The following is a 20,313-nucleotide window of genomic DNA, read 5'->3' as shown; positions in this document are numbered from 1 at the left end:
GGCGCTCTCGCGAGAGGGGCGGGGCGGGGCGGGGCGGCGGCGCTGCATGTCCGAGCCGGCGGCCCGGCCGGGCGGCACGTGGGGCAGGGCCAGCGCCGGGACCGGGACCGCCGCGACACCGCACCGGGACCCCCGAGCGCCGCGACCCCCGAGCACCGCGCCGGCCGCCCGTGAGTACCGCCGCGCCACCCCCGCCCGCCTGTCAGCGCCGCGCCGCGCGTCCGGCGGGGCTCCGGGGCCTCGCGGGGGAGCGGCCGCGCCGCGCTCCCCCCGCCGGTGCTGCCCTGCCCGTGCTCCCCGCGGGCCCCGCGGCGGGAGCGGCCCCGCACGGCCCAAGGTCAGCGCCGCGGCCCTGCGCGGTGCCCGGCGGTGCCCCGGCCCCCGGTGGGCCGAGCGGGTCGTGCCGCGGGCTCTGCCGGAGCCGCCGCTCGGGGCCCGGCGGTCCCGGGGCTGTGAGGGGCAGGGTGAGGGGGGCGAGCGGCGCTGCCGAGCCGGGCGGTGGTTTATGTGTCTCACCCCCGCGGCTCCCCCGGCCCGGCCCCTCCGTGGCTGCCCTGGAAGGCCGGAGCTGGCTCGGGCGGTGCATGCTGAGCGCCCTGTGTTGTCTGCCGCGTGTCTGGTCCGGCGAGCCTCGCCTGTGTTATGGTAATGGCCATGAAAACTGTTATTAGCAAACTTCTAATGCATTGCAGTGACTCCTTTTGTTTGTAAGCCAGCGTGGAACACAGTCAGGAGCAAAGGAATTAAATTGTGTTGCTACTGAGGAAGTGATGTTTGGAGTGCCTTGCTTTCCTGGGAGAATCCTTGTTGTTTGACTTGTTTTGTTCTTTTATTTTTCCTTCTTCTTCTTCCTTGAAGCAGGTGAAATCTAAGTTACTCCTGTTCCAGAACTGGGCAACCTGCTCTGTGCTTGGCCACATCCTTTATTGTAGTAATCCATAAAGCAGCAATCACAGAACAGACAGGCATCCTCTTCATGGGGTTTATCCAGAACAGCAGGAAACGGCACCAAAAGCTGCATCTGACCACAGTCTGTGTAGGAAATAAGCCAGGGGCTGTGGAATGGCAGAGATGGGGCCTTTCTGTGTCCCCAGGGCTGCACCTGCCGAGCGTTATCGGCCCCTGGACTTTGGCTCAGGTGGAAGGGAAGGTGGTTGCTGGGGAAGGTGTTGCACTGGTGTAACTCTGCTTTCCTCCCGTTGGCGTTGTGGCTGTGAATGATCTACCAGCACAGCCCTGGGGGAGCACGTGGGGTGTGGGAGAGCAGCACAGCTCCCGAGGGGCCAGGGCTCTTCCCTGGGAGCACTTGGACCAGAGCTGAGGGAGCAGCTGGGCCGAGCTCCCTCCTCGGCCAGGGTCACTGTGTGACCCCGTTCAGGTCACTCAGCCTCCTCGTTCTTTAATGAGCTGCTTGTGTAAAGGGTGAAGGACTGTTCAGGCGTCTGCTGAGCTACCCTGCCTGTCCTCCAGTAGTGCCTGTGGAGCTGTGATTCTGGAAAGGGGCAGCACGGCTCCAGTGCGTGCATCTCATTCTCAGCTCACTGGTTTGCTTGCACGTGCTGCACAGTGTGCTGGAGGGAAGTTAAAAGGGGTGAGAATCGTGTAGAGCTTGAGCTGTGCTTGAGGTGTGATGGAATCCACCTTCTTACTGCAGCATTCCCTGTCCTGGTCCTGCTCACCTGACAGTCCCCCAGCTTCTGCTTCAGTGTTTTATTGAGCTCTTAAAGGACTTCTGAGAGCTCTCGTGGGGTTTATGAAGGTCAGTCTCTCACCAGTGTCTTCTACAACAGGCTGTTTGCTCTCAGACGTGAAAAGTGATATTAGGGTGGAGGGTCTGTGTGGATGGCACTGCAGGAACCCAGTTCTTATGTGTGTTAGTAACTGTTTCTTACTCAGGAGTGCTCTCCTTATTCACACTGGGTTTAGAAACCTGTCTAGGAACCATATTCCTTTTTAGAGATCTCTAGACATGCTCTGAGAATACTAATACTGATAATCATCAGCTGCCTAGAAAGCCTTGGCTTTAACCTAGACATTTCACAGTGCCTGAAGTGAGATAACAGGAATTGCCCTCGCTGCCCAGGGTGGGAGCTGAGGGTACCTGCAGCTCAGACCCACCATGGTATGTCAGTCCCCAGCTCCTGCAGATTCCCTGGGGAGTTAACTGTGACAGGAATTTGCTGGAGGATTGCAGCCAAAGCTCTCCGAGCCAGCAACAGTTAATTTATGATGTTGAGACTCCTGTGTTCATTTTGAAAACATCGCAGGCTGCCTGTGGGGGGATTGCAGAGCAAGTGCACTTCTGCAGTAGCAGTTATCTGAAGAGCATAATGCTTTAAAAGCAACATACCCCACTTATCTGTGCTTCTCACCGTTCGTGTGCACTTAACTGATGTGAAAAAATGATTTAAGGTATTTCTAGTGTCCAAGGAGACTGTAATAGGATCAAGGCTGATATCCCAGTTGCCCTTAGCAACATCTAGAACTAATAAAAAACATTAAGTACAGCATTAATTACTTATAATTGTTTCATGTTTCAGATCTAATGATTAGCCTTTTTAAAATCCTGATTTCTAACTGCAGTGCTTCTGTGGAGCTCTTAATGCAAATAGCTGGTTAGACTTCATGAAGTGATGATTAACTTCAGGCAGCCATGCTCAGATACTCTGAAAAAGCTATTTTATTCAGCAGGTGTTTAATATTTCCTGGAAATGAAAGCTTTTGCATTTGTTTCTTGTGGGGATTGCTAGAAGGGGACATATTTGCATGTCCCTCACTGCTTTTTCAAGCATTCTGTCTTCAGCTGTTTTACTGTGGGTTTTTTGTTGTCCACTACGTGGATTCTGTTCAGCTTTGCTGTCCCTGCACTTTGTCAGCTGGAAGGTGACTCTGAATTTATGGGCCCTGTACTTTACTGTTAGCAGAGCTGAATATTTCATAGAAGATCACTTAAAATCATTCTTGAGCAAACGAATCCCTGCTGCAGACCTGCTTGCTTTTGACCTCTGCTGCCACCTGGCACTGCAGATGAGAAACCTGCCATGTGCTGGGGCTGATTTTTGACTCTGGGTATAAATAGCAGCAGTTAGCTCGTGATTTGCATGAGCCTCTGGTATTGGGGGCCTTAGCTTTGCATGGGGGTAACCCTGGCAATTGGGAACTGGAAGTGTCCGGGATAAGGATTGCAGTGTGTATCCCCCTAAATCTCAGGGCTGTGATCCTGTGGTTTCCCCTTCCTTAAAGAGGAACTTCTTTTTGTTGTGAACTTGGACTTGTATTTAGTTTTCTCGTGGAAATGCAGGGGTAGGAAGAATTCTTTGGTGTTCATGGGTACAGGAAAGAAATTAGCACATCCCTTCCCTGAAGTATTTCAAGTTGAATGGAGTGCCTGCTGCCTGCTGGAGAAGGTGGGCTCCCCTCTCTCCAGCTGGAATCCCGTTTTTCCATTCCTTGTGTTTCCTCCAGCTCTATGTGACTGTAGGAAGGTCATTTGATCTGTGTCTTGGCTTTGCTTTTTAAAAAGGGCTGCCGAAGGTGAGGAGAGGAGGCAGCTTGCAGTGCAGGGGAGGCTGTTGTGTGTGAGAGCTGCCCCTGGTGTGATCCGGGCCTGGGGACACTGCTGGGATCAGAGTGGACGTGTCTCTGTGATTAGGTCTGGAGTCACTCCTTGTAGCACTTGTTCATGCACACAAGTGATGTCCCTGCTGTTCAGTCTGAGTGCCCCCCAGTGAAACCTTTGCAGTTCCTGCCCAGCACAGACAAGAACAGGACACCTCCCTCACTGGTGTTTGCCGTCCTTCCTCTCTGCGAAGGATACAAACTTCTTCTGCAACTTCCAAGCAAGCTCCACTGTGTTTTGCTTTTCTGTCTGAGCCTGGTCCAGCTTTGTTTTGGGAAGCTGTTTGCCAAGGTCTCCTTGCTGGGAGCAGGGCACTGCTGCCCCCACATACCTGGGGACCTGTTTGGTCTTGGTGCTGCTCTCTGCTTGCTGTGTCCTGCAGCACTATCGGTGTTGTGATGTAAACCTCACTGTCCTGTCTCCTTGAAAATGCAGGTCTTTTTTGTCTTGTGTGCAGAGAAAATTGGAAGCCTTTGGTTAGTTTAGTCTCTGTTTTGTGGAAGCTGATAAAGATGCCAGCTGTTTGACTTGGATGGTTGCTTTGAAGTTTTGATTTATAAGCTCTACCTGGAGTGGCCACTACACTTATGTTGCCCAGAGCAAGGGCTGCATTGGTTTCTTTGGTGTAGAAGCAAACACAAAATGCTAAGTATTGAATGTATTTTTTTCTGAAATTCTGGAAAATAATTTGTTATGTTCTCCAACCTGTGTGACAGTGCAGAAAGAAGGAAAGATGATGAAATTTTTCCCGAGCCCAGATTTTTGTAATGTGTTGGTAGGTTATAAAGGTAATAACAGCTGCTTTGCCTGGACTGTGGGGGTAGTGGTGAAGTGGTACAGAAACCATTTCTGAAGTTTGCTGAAGTACCTGAGAGACCCTCCTGGGAAAATGGGGAAAAAGCTCTCGTGCCTCCCTCTGCAGCAGAGGATTCACAGGGACACACTACCTTGGGTGAGGAAACCATAAATAATGAAACAACTGGAGCAGGGAGGTAATAAGATAGAAAGTGCAGTAAGGAGCTTGATAACCTGATAGGGTTAATGTTAATTACAAACTGTTCATTATTGCAGAGCAGGAGGAGCACTTGGCTGACTCTGAGGCTGAGTGTGGTGAGGGCTGCTGGGGGTCAGAGTCTGTGTCTGTGAACTTCTTGGTGATTTCCAAAACATCTATTAAAAAAGCTCCACAGGTTGGCCTACACTGATGCTTTTATTGTAAACTTCTGCTTCTGAGTGTGTAAATAAATAGGAACTGTTCTGAGTCCTGTGTTGGCCTTAATGCTGCCGGAGCCATGTGGGACCAGGGTTTGGCTCCTGAGTTAGGAAAACACACAGAACCATCAATGAATGTGGCAGCTCCAGCTGTGAGGGGCAGTGAGCTCTTGCAGGAACATCACTGAGGCTGACTACACTGAAGGCAGTTTTTATCTTGGAGATAAAAGGCAGCCTGGTGGTGGTGGTGTTTCTTGCTCCAGAGCAGTAGTTAAGCTCTACATCAACCAGCTTTTTCAGCCTTTTACTTAAGTCACAATTTATGCTTTTGCAAATAGGAGACTGCTGGTTCTTAAATGTTTTAAGATTGTGGAGTGGCTTCATTAGTGGCTTTTCATTTGCAGAGCAGCCTGTTTCTTGAGCTCCTAGCCCATGTTCACTGGCCTGTGAAAAGGTGGTGTTGCTTAAGGGGTATCTCTTGCTGTTCTAGTCTTTCGGTGCTGGTGTTTGAAGCAGAAATTGCTGCAGAACACTTACCTTTAATTAGTTAAGTATACAGAGACTTCCCTGTTGGCTTCTTTTTAAAATAGGTGTCATACAGTTTGAGATCTTGGAGGTCTGGCTCCTGCCTGTCTCTGAGTGTTTAGCTCCTGAGTCATGTTGTGTGAGCTCCTGGCTCTGGGTGATGTTTGGTTTGATGGTGGTGCATCAGGCTGGGCAGGAGAGAGGTGGAAAGGCTGTAAAGTCTGGTGGCCAAGGGACACCCTGATCTGCAGCGTGTGATGGAAGGACTGGCAGACTGCTGTGGCTTCACAGCTCCCTCTGTAAGGTCAGCCCTGGGGATGCTGCCCTGCATGGAGAAAGCCCCTGTGCTCTCCAGCAGGACCTGGCAGAAGGTCCCTCCGTTGTGCAGGTTCTGCCTCCTTCATCTTCTATGAAACCTGGGGAAGCTGCAGTTAGATAAGGCAGTGCTATATGCCAGTTCAACTTTCGATGAAAACATGCCTCATACCAGGGGGAGGTTATGTAAGGCTTTATGTCTGCTTCTGTGCAGGAGCTTTTCTTATTTTAAATCTTAACAGTAGGGCCTCCGGTTCTTTAGGTTTTTGTCAACTCCTGTTCTTATGCCTCCTATAAGGCAGAGCATGTGCTATTGGTTATTTTTAGCATGGAAAATTTTAAAAGCCCACGTGGTCCCATTTAGTTTGAACCGTGCCAGCCTGTCCAGTTCTCTTTCACCCAGATAGTATTTATTTCCCGAGCGCTGCATCGCTAACTATAGGGTTTGCTGGGAGGTGTCCTGGCCTTGCTGTTGAAGCTGCATTTCCAATTTAGCTGCCTGCTCCTTTGCTCTGTGATCCTTCAGGACGGGCTTTAATTCCAGTCTTGATTTCCACTGCTTTCAGGGTTTGGAAGCATAGCCTCTCAAGTGCTGGGGCAGAGGGAAGCGGAGGAGCCGGGACCGGCAGCGCTGAGGGGTCTCTGCAGAGAATGGGGGCTCAGTCACTTGGGAGTCATCCTGGCCTCTCTCTTGGTAGAGACTCGAAGCAGCTCGCCCTCGGAACAGACCTCCTTGGGCGTGGAAAGCCCTGAAATTCTGGAGCGAGTGCTCGCTGAACTCCTCTCGGACCCTGAGAATGAATTATCTGACTTCCCTGGGAACCTCGTGCTGCGAACATTTCTAACCTTATAAGGCTGCGTGTGCTGAAGGGCTCTGTGTCCTGGCCAGGAAACGAGGTGGCTTAGAACTGCTCTAATGTGAACAAGTAGAGTACGTTGACTGTCCTTGGCTTTTTTTCTAAGGTAGGTAATGTGTGCATTCTTTCTTGTCCTCATCTCCCTGCTCTTTACCAGGAGTTTTCCATAAATCAAGTCAGGACACAGATTTGGAGAGCTGACTGACCCCTACTCTCCCCTTGGTGTCTTAATCCCATCCTGACCCGCTGTGGGGATTATTTAGCAGGTTGAAGTCTCATGTGCTGGCTGCAGCTCTCCAGCCGTGCCATGATCCAAGGTGTGACATTTAGGCTGGATTCCTGGCGTGCCAGAGGGAAGTGGAAGTGGCTGGTGGTGGGGTGAATGCATACAGTGTGTGAGCTCCACTATTTTTGGTGCAGGACTGATGGGGCCGTACTCGTTGGGAATAGTACTGGGGATCCAATGCTTCCTGTTGATTCTGCCTCCTACAAAGCTGCTCATCTCCTGTCCAAAGCCTCTGGAGCTGCTGTGCTTCCCAGCTGGCTCCTCCTGCTCAGAGAGTGCAGGGCCTGCTGGGCCAGGCTCCCTCCCACTTGGCAGTGCTTGAGGGCATGTGATTTGACAAGTTGCCATTTTCTGTTCTGCTGCTGGCAGGAAAATCCCAGCCTTTCTTCCCCCCATGTGTTCCAATGATCTCGTTGCCCCTGCAGCCCTGAACTGGCTGTCAGATTGGCAGCAGAGAGATGGCTTGGTCGCTCCTGGATGAGTTGGGAAGTGGCTGTGGGGCTCTGGGAGCTCTCCTGGGGAGCAGGCGAAGGAGAAGCCGTGTCCTGGCTGGAGGGCTGGGCAGGTTCAGTCAGCCACCCTCAGGCATCGTGACCAGCATGGCAAGAGCCAGCTACTGGAGTCTTCTGGCACGTCTGTGCAAGGAGATGTTTGTTGGTGTCAGCTGTTCCCCAGCCAACCCAGCACTCCAGGATGTCTGCTGGCACCTCACACAGGGCACTGCCTTTCATCCTGCTCTAGCTGATGGGAGGATGTGGGATTCTCATTTAACACCATTGCTGGTAGTGATGCAGCTCTGGCTAAAATAGTAAATTAAAACTGTGGAATTAAATGAGCGTCGTGAGGAGCTGTCAACTAATGCAGCAGTCCCCACTCATCCAGATATCACAGAGGAGTGAAGATCTTTATCCTAAATGATAATGTTCAAAATGACTCTTAGAACTGTTTTGTCTGCCAGACCTTGGGACAGACCTGTCCCTCTGTGGGGCATCCTGTGACTGTCTCCCTGTGCTGCAGAACTGTGTGGGACTATTGTTTGAACAGTTGGTGCAACTTAGTAGGGAATCAGATAATAATAGGGCTGTCTGTTTAATCGGGAATGCTTGCTGGGAATGGACTTATGTGAGCTACTTTAATTTGGGTTTGTGGTGTGCCTGTGAGACAGCTTGTAGGGCAGTTCTGCATTAATTACAACAACTTCAGCGTGCAGCAGATGAGCCCTTGTGGTGGCTCACAATGTGCCATTGTGCTGGGCAGCGTGAACGGGGACCTTTTGTCTCGGGGATGTACAGGCTTCACCCTTTCCACTTGCAAAAACCAAACATCCACACTAATACATAGGTTTGCTGGGTTTTTAATTACAAATCCCAGATGTTACCATTAACAGAAGGCTTGCCCTGAGCAGTGAGTGCTGCTCCCTGGCTGCACACAGCTGGCTGGGAACAACTGGGATTTAGTGACTTCTTAGTTATCCAGTTTATTTAATCACACACGAATGTCTGATGAACACTCGAGTTTCCTGTGTAGAACAACATAAATGCCTCATTTGTGATGTGCTGGGATATTACTGAACTCCTTAAATCATGTCTGCAGCAGACCTTTAATTTGGGATTGAACAAGCAAGTTTCTAGTCCCTCATTCGTGTGCCTCAGTGTCTGGGCTCTGCAGGAAGCAGAGTGGAGGCAAGGCAGAGTCTGAGGTAGCGTGGATGAAGCTGTGTGAGTGCTCCTGTGGGATGGAGGTGGGAAATCCGGAGTGAATATTAAATTATCTGAGCTCTGACACTCGGTTTGAGCCCGAGGGAGGTTTTGTCCCTCAGCTGGAATGTGTGATCAGCTCCTGGTGAAGATCGAGGCCCGAAGGAGCGCTGGGAGCTGAGTTGGGACACTTGCTCTGATAACAGAAGGGGTTTTTACGGTTGAGGCAGACTAAGCATTGGGCCAACTGCCTTGATTGTCCTCTCTTTTCATAGAAGTATCATACTTCTAAAGAGGAACCAGATAATGCTCATTTCCAGTGCGTGGTTCCCATTTCTAGGACTTCGCTATCTCCTGAAAACAATCTTTATTTTTGTTGCTCATTGGCAGGAGTCTCGAGGGCTGTTTGGCTTCAAGTCTGCCTATATAAGCATCCTCCAACACGTGGTGTTTTGCTTTAATTCCTGTGCAGTGAAAATATAAACTCTAAGTGCTTTGCAACAAGGCTGTTTGGGATGTGGTAACTGTTAAGCTTTGCATTCCAGCTGTAGACTTTCCTTAAGGAAAAGGAATGGTCTGGTAGCCCTGTCTCATGTGGCCCAGGTGAGGCTTGGAAATGGAGGAGCAGGACTGGGTCAGGAGTCTCCATGGTGTCCAGATGGGAAAGGAGTTGCAGGCTTTCTAGAGGAAAAGGGACAGCTGTTGGCCGTGGGGAGTCAGGGTAGTGACTTTGGAGAACAAACTTTGGAGCTGGGTTCCTAAGGTTTCAGAGAAGTGTGTGTTGTCAGACTCTGGAACTCTGGAGAATGGGATGCTGCCTTTGAAGGGGAGAGCTGGACAGCCCTGCCATGTGTCAGGCCTGTGTCATGGAATGCTGTGGTACAGCTGGGCTGTGAGCCCAGCCCAGTGCTGGAGAAACCTGCTGTGCTGGGGACAGGACTGACCTGCAGGGGAGAGGCAGGAGAAACAAGGGGAAATTAAGTGCAAAGGTGAGATGAGGTGAAATCATGGAGTATAATGGTGAGAAATGTCCAGATATCCCTAGTCTTGGGTCGGGATCTTGTTCTGTGACCTGCTGCCAGAGCAGAGACGGGAATTTTGAGAGTGGCTGGAAAACAAACCTGTTCATGCTAATGGCAACACCTCAAGGCACTTAGGAGACTTCAACCTTCCTGTTACCTTCCCTGTGACCATTTTAACATGCTTTCTTTCTCCTCCTAGGTGTAGTTGCTGAAGCTCTGTAAGATGGCTTTGCGCTTCCGCAATTTCGTCCCGTACGCCATTCCCGGGGTGCTGGCACTTCTCGGCTGCTGGTGGATATATTCCTGGAGGAAGAAGTACGCGAGCTACCGCGACAAACAAGCAATAGCCATTGGAAGGGAGAAGAAGGAAGAAGTGTCCGAGAGCGGTTCAGCCCCCAAACCAGAAGCGTGTGTTCCTCGCCGGCGGCCTCACTCGGCGCCAGAGGAATGCCCGGAGCACAGACCCCCGACCCCCCTGCTGCCCCCCCTGCTGCCCGCGGGCCCGACGACGCCCTCTCCTCTGTGCCAAACTCACGAGAGGCAGGATCTCTCACAGGACCTTCCAGACCTGTCGGGAACGACAGTTCAGCCCAGCACCCACGAGGACGACAGTGAAAAACTAGAAAGGATAGGATCCCAAGAGGAAAGCGGTGCCCCTGCTCGTGCTCCCCTCCCTCGGGTCCCAGAGAGTGCCGAGCTGAGCCAGGCACAGGGGTCAAGCCCCAGTGCAGACCGGGATCAGCAGCCATCAGCACCCCTGGCACAAGAGTCTCTGGGAGCCAAGGTGGAGATCAGCAATGCAGAGCAGTCAGATGAGTCTGCGTTTAAGCCCCCTGAGGAAAAGCAGATGCCAGAAATTGTGCAGTCGGATACTGGCTCTGTGACAGCCCATTGCTTGGGATTGGAGAAAGAAACCAATGCCCCACAAGCCTTTGTCAGTAAGGAAGCTGAAGTTGTCTCAAGTCACGAGGATTCTGCAGTGAAGATGTTACCAGGGAGTTTGGAGCCTGCCTGTTTGAAGCAGTCCAGGGACGAGGAGATGCCCGAGTCCATTGCCAGTGTGCCAGTGGGTCGGGAGGACACGCAGCCAAAAGGAGATGAGTTGGAAAGAGAGAAGATTGGAGGAGTGAGTTTGGACAAGGAAGTTGAGAAAATTGAGCAAGTAGCAATACAGTTCATTTCCAAGGTTATTTTGGCAGCAACTGAGGAAGTGCTGTCAGGTTCTGCAGGCGAGGTGTCCCCTCGGACGTACCAGGCCACTGCTGGCCGGGCTGAGGCAGCTCTGGGGGCAGGGAGTGGTGCTGCTCTGGGGGCAGGGAGTGGTGCTGCCCTGGGCTGGGGGCTCGCGGAGGGAGCGGCAGCCGAGGGGACCCCACTGCCCACACCCCCACAGGCAGAGGAGCAGGACCAGGGTGCCACAGGCTCCAGCTGTCCTGCACATGGCTGTGCAGCCAGCTCTGGCCAGGGAGACACAGGAGACTGTGGGGTGAAGAGCTGTGAGGGCAGGGAGTCCCAGGGAGTTGATCGGACTCGTGTGGAAAACCACAGAGGGCCACTGAAAAAGTCATCTGTGGCCCTGGAGGACTCCGGGTACAGCACACACACATCCGAAGGTGGGACGAGTGTAGAGGACCTGCTGCACAACACGGGGCTGTCTGTCACGTCAGACCAGCTGTCGGACTCACTGAGCACTTCTGCAGCCCAAGACACATCTGCTGAGCAGAGCTTGGTGCCAAGGGAAAGCCCTCCTGCTCTGGGGCTGCCTGGAGACAGCTCAGTGCCATACAGCAATGGGATCCTGAAGGAGGATGGGCCAGACTCGAGCCAGGAGTGTAGTAGTGCGGCAGGGATGGATGGAGATCACTCAGAAGGTAAGGGGTTTGAAAATCCTCCTACAAAACACACGTGAGCAAGCATTTTACGTGCTGTAACCCCTCTGCTTTGGAGCACCTTCAGATAAATCCTCTTCATGTTTAATTTAGACCATAGATGAATGCTGAGCCCTCATGTGCAGGTGTTTGCTCTCCTGATTCCCACGTCTGTAGGGTCCAGTGTTAGCTGGGTGATCCTCAGGGGACACTGCAGGGGGGTGAGCAGGCTGGGCCCCTCTCAGCACAACACTTACTGTCTGAGGCTGAGCCTGTGCTGGGATAGCCCAGTGAAATGGAGCGTGTGTGGATGTGGGCCAGGCTGGGAGCACCTTGCTGCTGTGAGACCTGCTCAAACAAATGGTTCTACTTCAGCTTGGGTGGCCTCTGGTAAGCCCTGGGTGCTTACCTGTGTTTATGGGCTGCTGCTGCTGACAGGAAGCTGTGAGGCAGGTTCTGAGGTGCTGCTGGATGAACCAGGGCAGAGCTCTGATGAATTGTGATAAAATCATCTGGTTGCAGAGCAGTTACCCTGAAGCCTTTTTGCTCAGAAGGGTAGGTGCATGCCAAGAAATCCCAACAGGGGGCAATGTTCATGGAGTTCTCCCATCTGTCTGTGTGGCTTTTGCCTTGTAGATCCTGGATGGTGTGTGCCTGGCAGAGCACTTGCAAAGCTGTCTGAGCAAACGTTAACCTGTGTGACCTTGGGGATGGATGTTAAAATCCTTTGTAGAACCCTGTGGTGCCAACAGCCCTTAATGACAGGGGATGTTTCTGGTAATTGCTACAAAGCAGTTGGAATGCTGCTCGTTTCAAGACATGGGGATTGAGTTTGCCAACAATTAAAGATTGAACCCACAGAACATTTTCACTAGTGAGAGTTACTCAGGAAGAGAATGGTGCTGCCTCGTTGTGAATGTAGGTGTGACAGGAAGGTCCTAGAGTGAGTTGTGGAGCCTGGTGATGGCAGGGGCTGAAAGCTCTGCACTGAGACACTGAAGGGTGGGGAGAGGGGATAGAGCAGGTAAAACTGATAAGGTGACAGTGTTGGATAACAGGTCATCCAGCTGACCTTCACACCCAGGCTGTGAGACTGAAATCCTCCCCCCTGCCCAGGATGTCAGTGGCCAACAACTGCACCCTTTGCCTTTCTTAGCCTTGCTGCTGTGTTACCCTTTAAGATGTGGCAAATGTGAAGCAGCTGCTGGGTTTATTTTTCTCTTTGGTCTCTAACTGGATGGTCTGAATACTTGCAAACAGGTGAGGATCTTCATGCTTCTGCTTCAAGCTCGTGTGACACTTGACTGTATCTGGGATCTGACCAGGAGGAGGCTGTTTGAGTTTGACCCTTTCCCAACTAGAAGTGTTCCTGCTATTGGCTGGTGGTTTAGGAACAAAATAGTTCAGCTCTTGCACCTTGTTTCTTCAAGCATATGACGAATTTGGGCCCCCTAGTAGTGGGCAGTCCTGGCACTGGGGTCCCTGTGCAGCCCCTGCTGAGGGGTGGCAGTGGCAGTGTGTGGCAGCCGGGCTGTCTGAGTGCTGACACGTGGGCCTGCCTTGTAGGTTCGGATGCAAACAGCGTGGATTTCGTGGACAGTGGCTGTGCCATGAGGAAGACAGTGGCTCGCCAGAATGCCAAGCTGGAAGGAGGATCCAGCAAGCCCGACTTCGTTATCTGGGAGATCGAGGTCCCGAAGGTAACCGGCTGCTGGACTGCTCGTGCATCCTGCCCTGCCCAGCCACCTCCTGGTGCTCCCTCTCTGGTACTGGCTTGGTGCCATCCCAGGGAGATCAGCAGCAAATACAGGAGGACTGAAGCATTTAGCTCCCTTTGAGAGTGAGGAGCCAGTACACAACTGTAAAGGTGCAGCATTCCAGGGCTATTCCCAGGGGAATGGTGGTGGTTGGACTCGTTATTTCCCATCATCTTCCACCCAGTCCATGAGTCCATGCTCTGAAAGCATTCAGGAGGCTTGGAGGGTACACAGGTATTAAAAGCAGGGGATCTGTCCAAATGAGCTGTGCTTGCTGGTCTGTATCTACCTGGATTCAGACCGGCTGAACTCTGCACTGGTCCGGCACTGCCTTGTATTTATCCTGCCTAGGCTACTGGAATTGGGAATGTGGTGATACAAGCCAGAGAGAACAGTGATGTTTGATCTGCGTTTCTCTTCCTGACTGTTGCTTTCTTGTCCCCTTCCCAAAGGAATTAGTTGGCCGTTTGATTGGCAAACAAGGGAGATTTATGAGCTACTTGAGGCAAATGTCCGGTGCCAAAATTTACGTCTCAACACTACCTTACTTCCGTGACTCCCAAGTCTGTCACATCGAAGGTGAGTGCAGTGTGGGTCTCTTCATGGTCTAATGTGTAGCTTGGGGGCTTTGATTAAATGGGTAAGGAGTTTGAGTGGGTTTAGTGGCTTTGTGAGTCTAGTGCTTTACAAAACTTCTCTGCTCGGTGCTGTTGCAGCAGGAGTATGTGCCAGGTCACCTGTGCTGTGGCACACAAACCCTCAATCCTAGAGCTGGGAATGCATTTTAGCATCTTTGGCTGCTGCAGTTTAACTCACCCCTCTTGCAGGATCCCTTTAGGCTTGCAGGAGGAGCTATGGGATGGACATCAGCAAATGCAGCCTGCACTGGGAAGGTGTTAGATTAATTGTGCCTGAAAAATATCTGCCAGTGAATTGGATTTATCCTGGAGGCTGAAGCTGTTGGAACTGAGACCTGGCAGTCCGAGTTGCACATGCTGGTCTGGTACCAGGTTACATGACCAGTCTGTTAAAATTTACACTGTTGATGTAGCACAAGAGGCTCCTGGTAGTTGTGTTTTTTCACATGACAGGGCTGGGGGTGTCCTCAGCATGTCCTTGCTACAGACTTTGTGTGGGGTTTTCGCCTTCCAGGGACCTCGCATCAAGTAGAAAAAGCCCTGAGCCTGATTGGCAAGAAGTTCAAAGAGCTGTGTCTCACCAACATCTACACCCTCCCTCCGCCCATGCCGGTGCCGCTCCATTCCCTCCTCGTCTCTGCCTGGGTGAGTCCAGCGTGCTGGCTGTGCTCTGACTGCAGCCTGGCTTCCCATCAACACTCCTGACAATTCCTCTCCTCCCCCTGGCAGCTGTTCCTCCCCGATGGGGTGACTGTGGAGGTGGTGGTGGCACACCAGGTCGATGCAGGGCACATGTTCCTGCAGCAGCACACGCACCCCACCTTCCACGTCCTGCGGAGCCTCGACCAGCAGATGTTTGCCTGCTATTCCCAACCCGAAATTCCAACCCTGCCCACTCCGGTAGAAGGCAAGTAATGGATGCTCACAAGTTGTTCAGTTGAGAAACTTCGAGGGTCGTGCCAAAGCCTGTTGTCCCTGAATTAGTCATGGGAAGTTTCCCAGTGGATGAGGATGTGATAGTGCACTTGTCATCTCATCTTTAAACTGTTGCCAGAATACAGATGTTGCTCTGCTCTCCCTTACCCTGCTCATCCCTGGAGTACCTCCCGAGCCACTTGGCTGCATGTTGAAATTCAGAGTGAGATCAAGCCTGTCTCAGGTTATTTCCAGTCAACCTGGCACCTGGGTATTTCTGCTGACAAAGTGTGGAACTACTCCCAGACCTTCAGAGTGTCCATGTCTGTCACCATGTCTGCACATGGCATGCAGTGAAGGAAGCATCACATGGAAAGGGGTTATTGTGGAGACAGACCTTGCTCTTAGTGTCCACAGGCTGGAAGGGAAGTGGGTGCCTGGGCAGAGCAGCTTGGTAGTAGCAAAAGAGACCTGACATAAAATCCCCCAGTCCTGTGTCCCAGCTGCAGGGCTGGTCTTGGGGGGTGGGTGGTGTTGGAGGAAGGTGGGAGCAGCCCAAGAAATGCTGTTGATTCTCTGTGGATAAATGTGCAGCACTGCTCATGCCTGAAGTGCTGATTTCTGGAAATCTCCTTATCCTGATCCTTTTTTCTCTGTGCTCTGGGGTTTTGCAGTTGGTATTATCTGTGCAGCTCCAGGCCTGGATGGGGCATGGCTCCGGGCCCAAGTCATCAACTACTTTGAGGAGACCGATGAAGTGGAGCTCAAATACGTGGACTACGGAGGATACGACAAAGTGAAGGTCGACACACTCAGGCAGATCAGGTCTGTAGCTCCTCTCCCACGGCCTGAGGCCACATCTGGCTCAAGTCCTCATCACAGGCATCTGTATCGTTTGAATTCTTATAGGTTATTCCACAGCTGAACTGGGAAATGGTGGAAAGGTTTATCTCAGCAGTGGGTGTGGGTTACTGGGAGCACAGCAAGCTCCTGTAAGGCTTTTTGAGAGAGAGAGGGAGAGAAAATGGCAAATTCTGCCACTTCAGTATAGAAGCTGAGTAAAAGGATGGCCCCAGAGTGTAGTTGAGTGATGAGTTAGGAATAAACTCCCAATTCTCAATGCTCCACCCCGTTGGCTGGGAGAGTTGTGTTGGATCAGAATTTTCTTACACAAGCCCGTTAAATACTTGATTATGCCCCAGAGGTGGGAGACAAGCAGCACAGCCTCAGTGGTGGACGTGGGTTTTGCTTGGAGCCTGATCCAACTTGGCATGTTAATCAGACAATTTATTGCTGCTCTGAGATTGCTGGGAGAACAGTCTGATTTTTTTTTTTTTTTTTATTTGACTGTCGTTAATTTAAAACTGAATTCCTGTCAGAGCAATTGATTAATCAATGTCACCTACAAGAATGCAGAAGTAACTTTAAGCCATGTTCTTACTGATTGATCCTCTTTTCTTTAAGGTCTGATTTTTTAACACTACCTTTCCAAGGAGCAGAAGTTTTACTAGACAATGTGGTGCCACTTTCAGGTAATGGAGCTCCCGATGTACCACTGACACTTCTCCTGCAGGTTTCCATGGATGCCAGCTGTGTCCAAGCCATGATTTTGTCAAAACCTTCCCCCTCCTATTGCCAGTGCAATTGGATGTGACAAGGGGAAGGACTGGAAAAATTGTATGGTATTCTTCGAAGTGTGCTAGCATGGCATAACCTGTCAGAGTGCAGGGGGAAGATGATAAATGTCCAGGCTTTTTCCTGCTTGGAGGGGAGAATGAATTACTGTCGTAAGCAGGAAGTTGGCAGGACTGGCAGGGTGTAGGTGCAGTAGCTGTAACTGCTCTGATTCTTCTGTCACAGAGTCACTCTAAATGCAAACTCAGTTTTTAATCTGCAGACAAATACCTGACATTTTCCTCCTGAAATGACTGATTTGTGTAGTTCTGTGTTCAAAAGCCAAGCCTGCAAGCCCTGGGAGAATGTCAACCACTGCCTAGGAACATTTTGATTTGCTTTTTTTTTTTGTTTTCTACTGATGTTGGAGGTGGGTGCTGTATTGGTGTGTGAGAGCTGCCCTTCTGGGAGGGAAGGGGTGGCTGTAGGAGTGGGGGTCGGGCCAGGTTTCCCTGTGGGGTCTGTGGCTGGCAGGATGCCAGGAGGTACAAACACTTCTGAGTTCCCAGTGCAGGGTTAGTCAAGTCCTAAGGGACCCGAGCTTAGTTTATTGAGGTTCAAAACATTAATGGCAGCTCAAAGGTACTGCAGAAATGTGCTTTGCTGTCTTTAAAGCCTCCTAATTCATCAGCCACTTCTGTTCACACTGTCCCAGCTGGTGGCTGCAGGAAGCTCCTCATCCTTTCCCTGCAGCACCGATGGCTTCAGCCAGGGGTGGGGGTTCTCTGGCCCAGGGTCTGTAGGGGGCCAGAGGAGACTGGCTCAACAGTCCCTGCTGGCCTTTAAAGCCTGTGGAAGGTCTCATCTGTGCTCTCCTCTCTCCACAGACGAGGATCACTTCTCCTCGGAAGCCGACGCCGCCGTCAGTGAGATGACCAGAGGCGCCGTCCTCGTGGCACAGGTACAGGAGGTGTCTGGGCAGGTCCTGTTGCTGGTGGGACTGCTGCTGGTGTCCTCTCTGCCCCTGGCACACTCTCTGTGTTGTAATTAACCCCAAATCCAGGCTCCATCAGCCTGGCTGCTGGGCAAGGCTCCTGGGAAACCCTGGGGCTGAAAACTCCCAGCAGCACTGCTCAGGACTGGGTGCTGAGGTGCTTCTGGCAGTGGCTGTGGGTGTCCATGTAAGTGAATTAGGACCAGAATTGCTGCACACTTACGTGTTTCTGTTTCCAGGTCACAAATTACGACAGTGTCACGGGGCTGCCGCTGATCCAGCTGTGGAACCTGATGGGGGATGAGGTGGGTTTACTGACATAGCTATTTTTTCGGTACTGTTGAAAACTCCCTAATCAGGGATAACAAGTTAATCACTATGAACTTGCTGATGTTTCTTGAGGTGGTTTGTTCACTTATCTACTCTTTTTTTGGTGTTTTTTTTCCCCTCCCTTTAGGTAGTGTCAATAAACAGGACTCTGGTGGAAAGAGGGTTTGCTCGGTGGCTTGACTACTAAAGATGTCCCAGATGCCTTGACAACTCTTTCTGCCGAGAAAAACAAAAGACAAAAATCTTGTTTTGCACTGTTACAATTTGGTTTGGCAACTTCCCCTGAGAAGACCCGTTTACACCTGCCCTGCCTGTGGAGTTTTGTGGTCCATTGAAACATGTTTTACTCAACTGTTACCATTTCAGTAGAACAGATACCTCATCTCCTGACAGGGGGTGTTCAAAGCCATAATGACAGATACTGTAGCTTTAAAGCAAAAAGTCCTCCCTGGCCTCTGCTCAAAAGTTGAATGGAAAACACCCCTTCCAGCCTTGGGGCTGGCTGGAGGCAAAGCCCCCGAGTCAGTCCCCGCGGCTGGGCTCCCGCTCGGCCGTGCCCCGTGAACTCGGTCTCTGCTCTTTCCTAAAAGTTACATCGGTTGTCCTTTTTTTAACGGGCTCTGCCTCTGTAATTAATGATTGTGATTAAGGAATTTAATGTTCAGTTATGGATTTTTCTACATGGTGCCACTAGCCCGCACAAACAGCATTCATCTTGTGTCTTCCTGGCGCCGGGAGGTGGAGGAGTGGCGGTCGCTGCACTTCCCCTGTCCCACTGCAATCATGGATTTTAGGCTTGACCTGCTCTCCCTGCAGGGGCTTGGAGTGCAGGATGTGTTACCACTACAGTTTTTTTTTGCTCTGAAACATCATGTATTTAAAGAAAAGAAGTGCTTGCCAAGCCCAATTGTAGTTTATATTTTTCTAGCTGTGCAAGTCTGTAAATATATATTAAAAAAAAAAATCATTGTAATATTTTGTACAAGAAAAAAAACACTGGAAACAAAGGGAACTTTACAGAAACTTTTTCACACCAAAATGTCCTATATAGGTAGAACTGGTTTGGAGTGCATTAGGGTAGCCAAATAATTTGGAGCATCCAAATGTTGGGAGTGTTTCAGCTCTGCTGTATCAGGATTAGTGTCCCCCTTAGGTTGCTGTCTGGTTGGAATTGTGATCGCTGCATCCTTTGCTATGTTGCTGTACAGATCTGTTTAAAAAAAAAAAAAGTAACAACTTTGGCATTACTCTTGCAGTGGTGTTCTCTCTCAATTTTTTTTTTTTGTTGCTCCTTTTTAGATTTCTATTATATATTTAAAATTTTGCTCAAGTAATTTAAGCTGACTTAATGCTCTTAAAGACATGCCCTCTAATGTGTATCATTTTAGATATGGATTGAGCTGGGATTTATTGCTGGTAGAGAAGATACTTGCCAGAAAGATGTTGGTGTAGTCAGGCCTCAGAAGTTGTTTCAGGTGAGTCAAGGATGTGCTGACATCCTATGAGTTAACATGCCAGTGCATCACACATTTGGACAGTTGCCCACTCAAGCCTTTGGTCCAATCCCCCCTGATAGGGAAGGGTTATATCCTTTCTTGGAGTTCTCCCCAGTTTGGCACTTCTGATTTAATGTTCATGTTTGCAGGAACCTCCAATGAAAACTAAATTTGGTGACTCAGATCTATTAAAAATATATCCTTTTGGAATGTTTCTTTCCATTTCAATTAAAGCTCGAATTTTAAGCCGTCTTAATCAAACTGTGATGACTTAAGAGCCTTCATTTCCTGCCTCCATTAGAGCAGCCCTGGAGTCCTTGGGCTGCACCCGTGGGGATGGATTTGTTGCTGCTTATTTTTCATGGAAAAAGTTTTAACTTGTCTTAATTTTGGTGCTTTCCCTTGCTTTGAGAGTTGTCAAAGTTGGGAATCTGCAGCTCTCCTGGTGTTGGCTCCATGTCCCCTGCTTTCTTCTGGCTCTGCAGTATGGAAGAACATCCTGTTCCCTGTTTGTGTCGTGAGCTGCCTGGTTTTCAGCCTTAGTGAGACAGAACGTTGTAGGGTGAGATGAACCGAAATAAGGAGGTGTTGGCAGGTAATAGAGATCTCTCCTTGAAGTCAAAACTCTCAGCCTATACAGACACACATTAATGGGGGGGGAATATTTTAGGTTTGGGGGTTTTTTTGCGTTGTGAACAAAAGCAAATGGGTTTGTGGAGATGGGGGGGAGTTGAATATGGACTGCTTGGAAAAGAGCAGGGGAAAATACACGGGTCAAAAAAGGACCAGGGGAGGTTAAAACAAGGGGGTTGTGTTTGCTTCCCCCTCTCTGAGGTGGGGCAGTGGTGTTTTGTGCCCTATCAGACCTCGGGGATAGGGTTGTGGGGGGTTTGGAGGGGGTTGTGCTACTCATAAATCCATCAGCATCCCCAAAGCAACTCCCTAATCCTTGGCTCAGACCTGGGCACACACACATGGAGCTGAGCTATCCCACGGGCTGCTTTAACTGAAGCTCTTCAAAGGGGCTTTCCCTTTTGGAAAGTGGTGATTTTATTATGGGTAAAATGAATGAGGTCTCTGGAGATGCCTGATTTATAACCTGTGCCTGGAGGGCCGTGTGCTGTGCTCTGGTGCTCCCTGCAGAGCAGCCCCTGCAAGCACAGCTCCC

At 50.7% G+C, this 20,313-nt stretch overlaps 1 protein-coding gene across 3 annotated transcripts; it reads left to right on the top strand.

Moving 5' to 3' along the window:
* The first annotated feature begins 30 nt into the window (after window positions 1-30).
* Window positions 31-18,896, top strand: AKAP1 (A-kinase anchoring protein 1). Of its 3 annotated transcripts, XM_051809400.1 has the most exons (12): window positions 49-170; window positions 6,238-6,634; window positions 9,733-11,404; window positions 12,968-13,101; window positions 13,611-13,737; window positions 14,311-14,441; window positions 14,526-14,703; window positions 15,386-15,536; window positions 16,176-16,243; window positions 17,213-17,286; window positions 17,559-17,624; window positions 17,777-18,896. In XM_051809400.1, exons 3-12 carry the CDS (start codon window positions 9,757-9,759, stop codon window positions 17,834-17,836), a joined length of 2,637 nt encoding a protein of 878 aa, XP_051665360.1. In that variant the 5' UTR covers window positions 49-170; window positions 6,238-6,634; window positions 9,733-9,756; the 3' UTR covers window positions 17,837-18,896. The 3 variants fall into 3 exon arrangements, with proteins under 3 accessions (XP_051665361.1, XP_051665360.1, XP_051665359.1); XM_051809401.1 differs by lacking the exon at window positions 6,238-6,634 and having other exon boundaries at window positions 31-170; XM_051809399.1 differs by lacking the exon at window positions 49-170 and having other exon boundaries at window positions 6,092-6,634.
* The last annotated feature ends 1,417 nt before the right edge of the window (window positions 18,897-20,313 follow it).

Source organism: Manacus candei, unplaced genomic scaffold (genome assembly GCF_025592945.1).
Source record: "Manacus candei isolate 608988 ecotype Guabito, Panama unplaced genomic scaffold, ASM2559294v1 h1tg000076l, whole genome shotgun sequence".
In the NCBI taxonomy this organism is placed as follows: Eukaryota; Metazoa; Chordata; class Aves; order Passeriformes; family Pipridae; genus Manacus; species Manacus candei.
The sequence above is the reverse complement of the archived record's forward strand: the minus strand, read 5'-3'. Positions and strand labels throughout refer to the sequence as shown.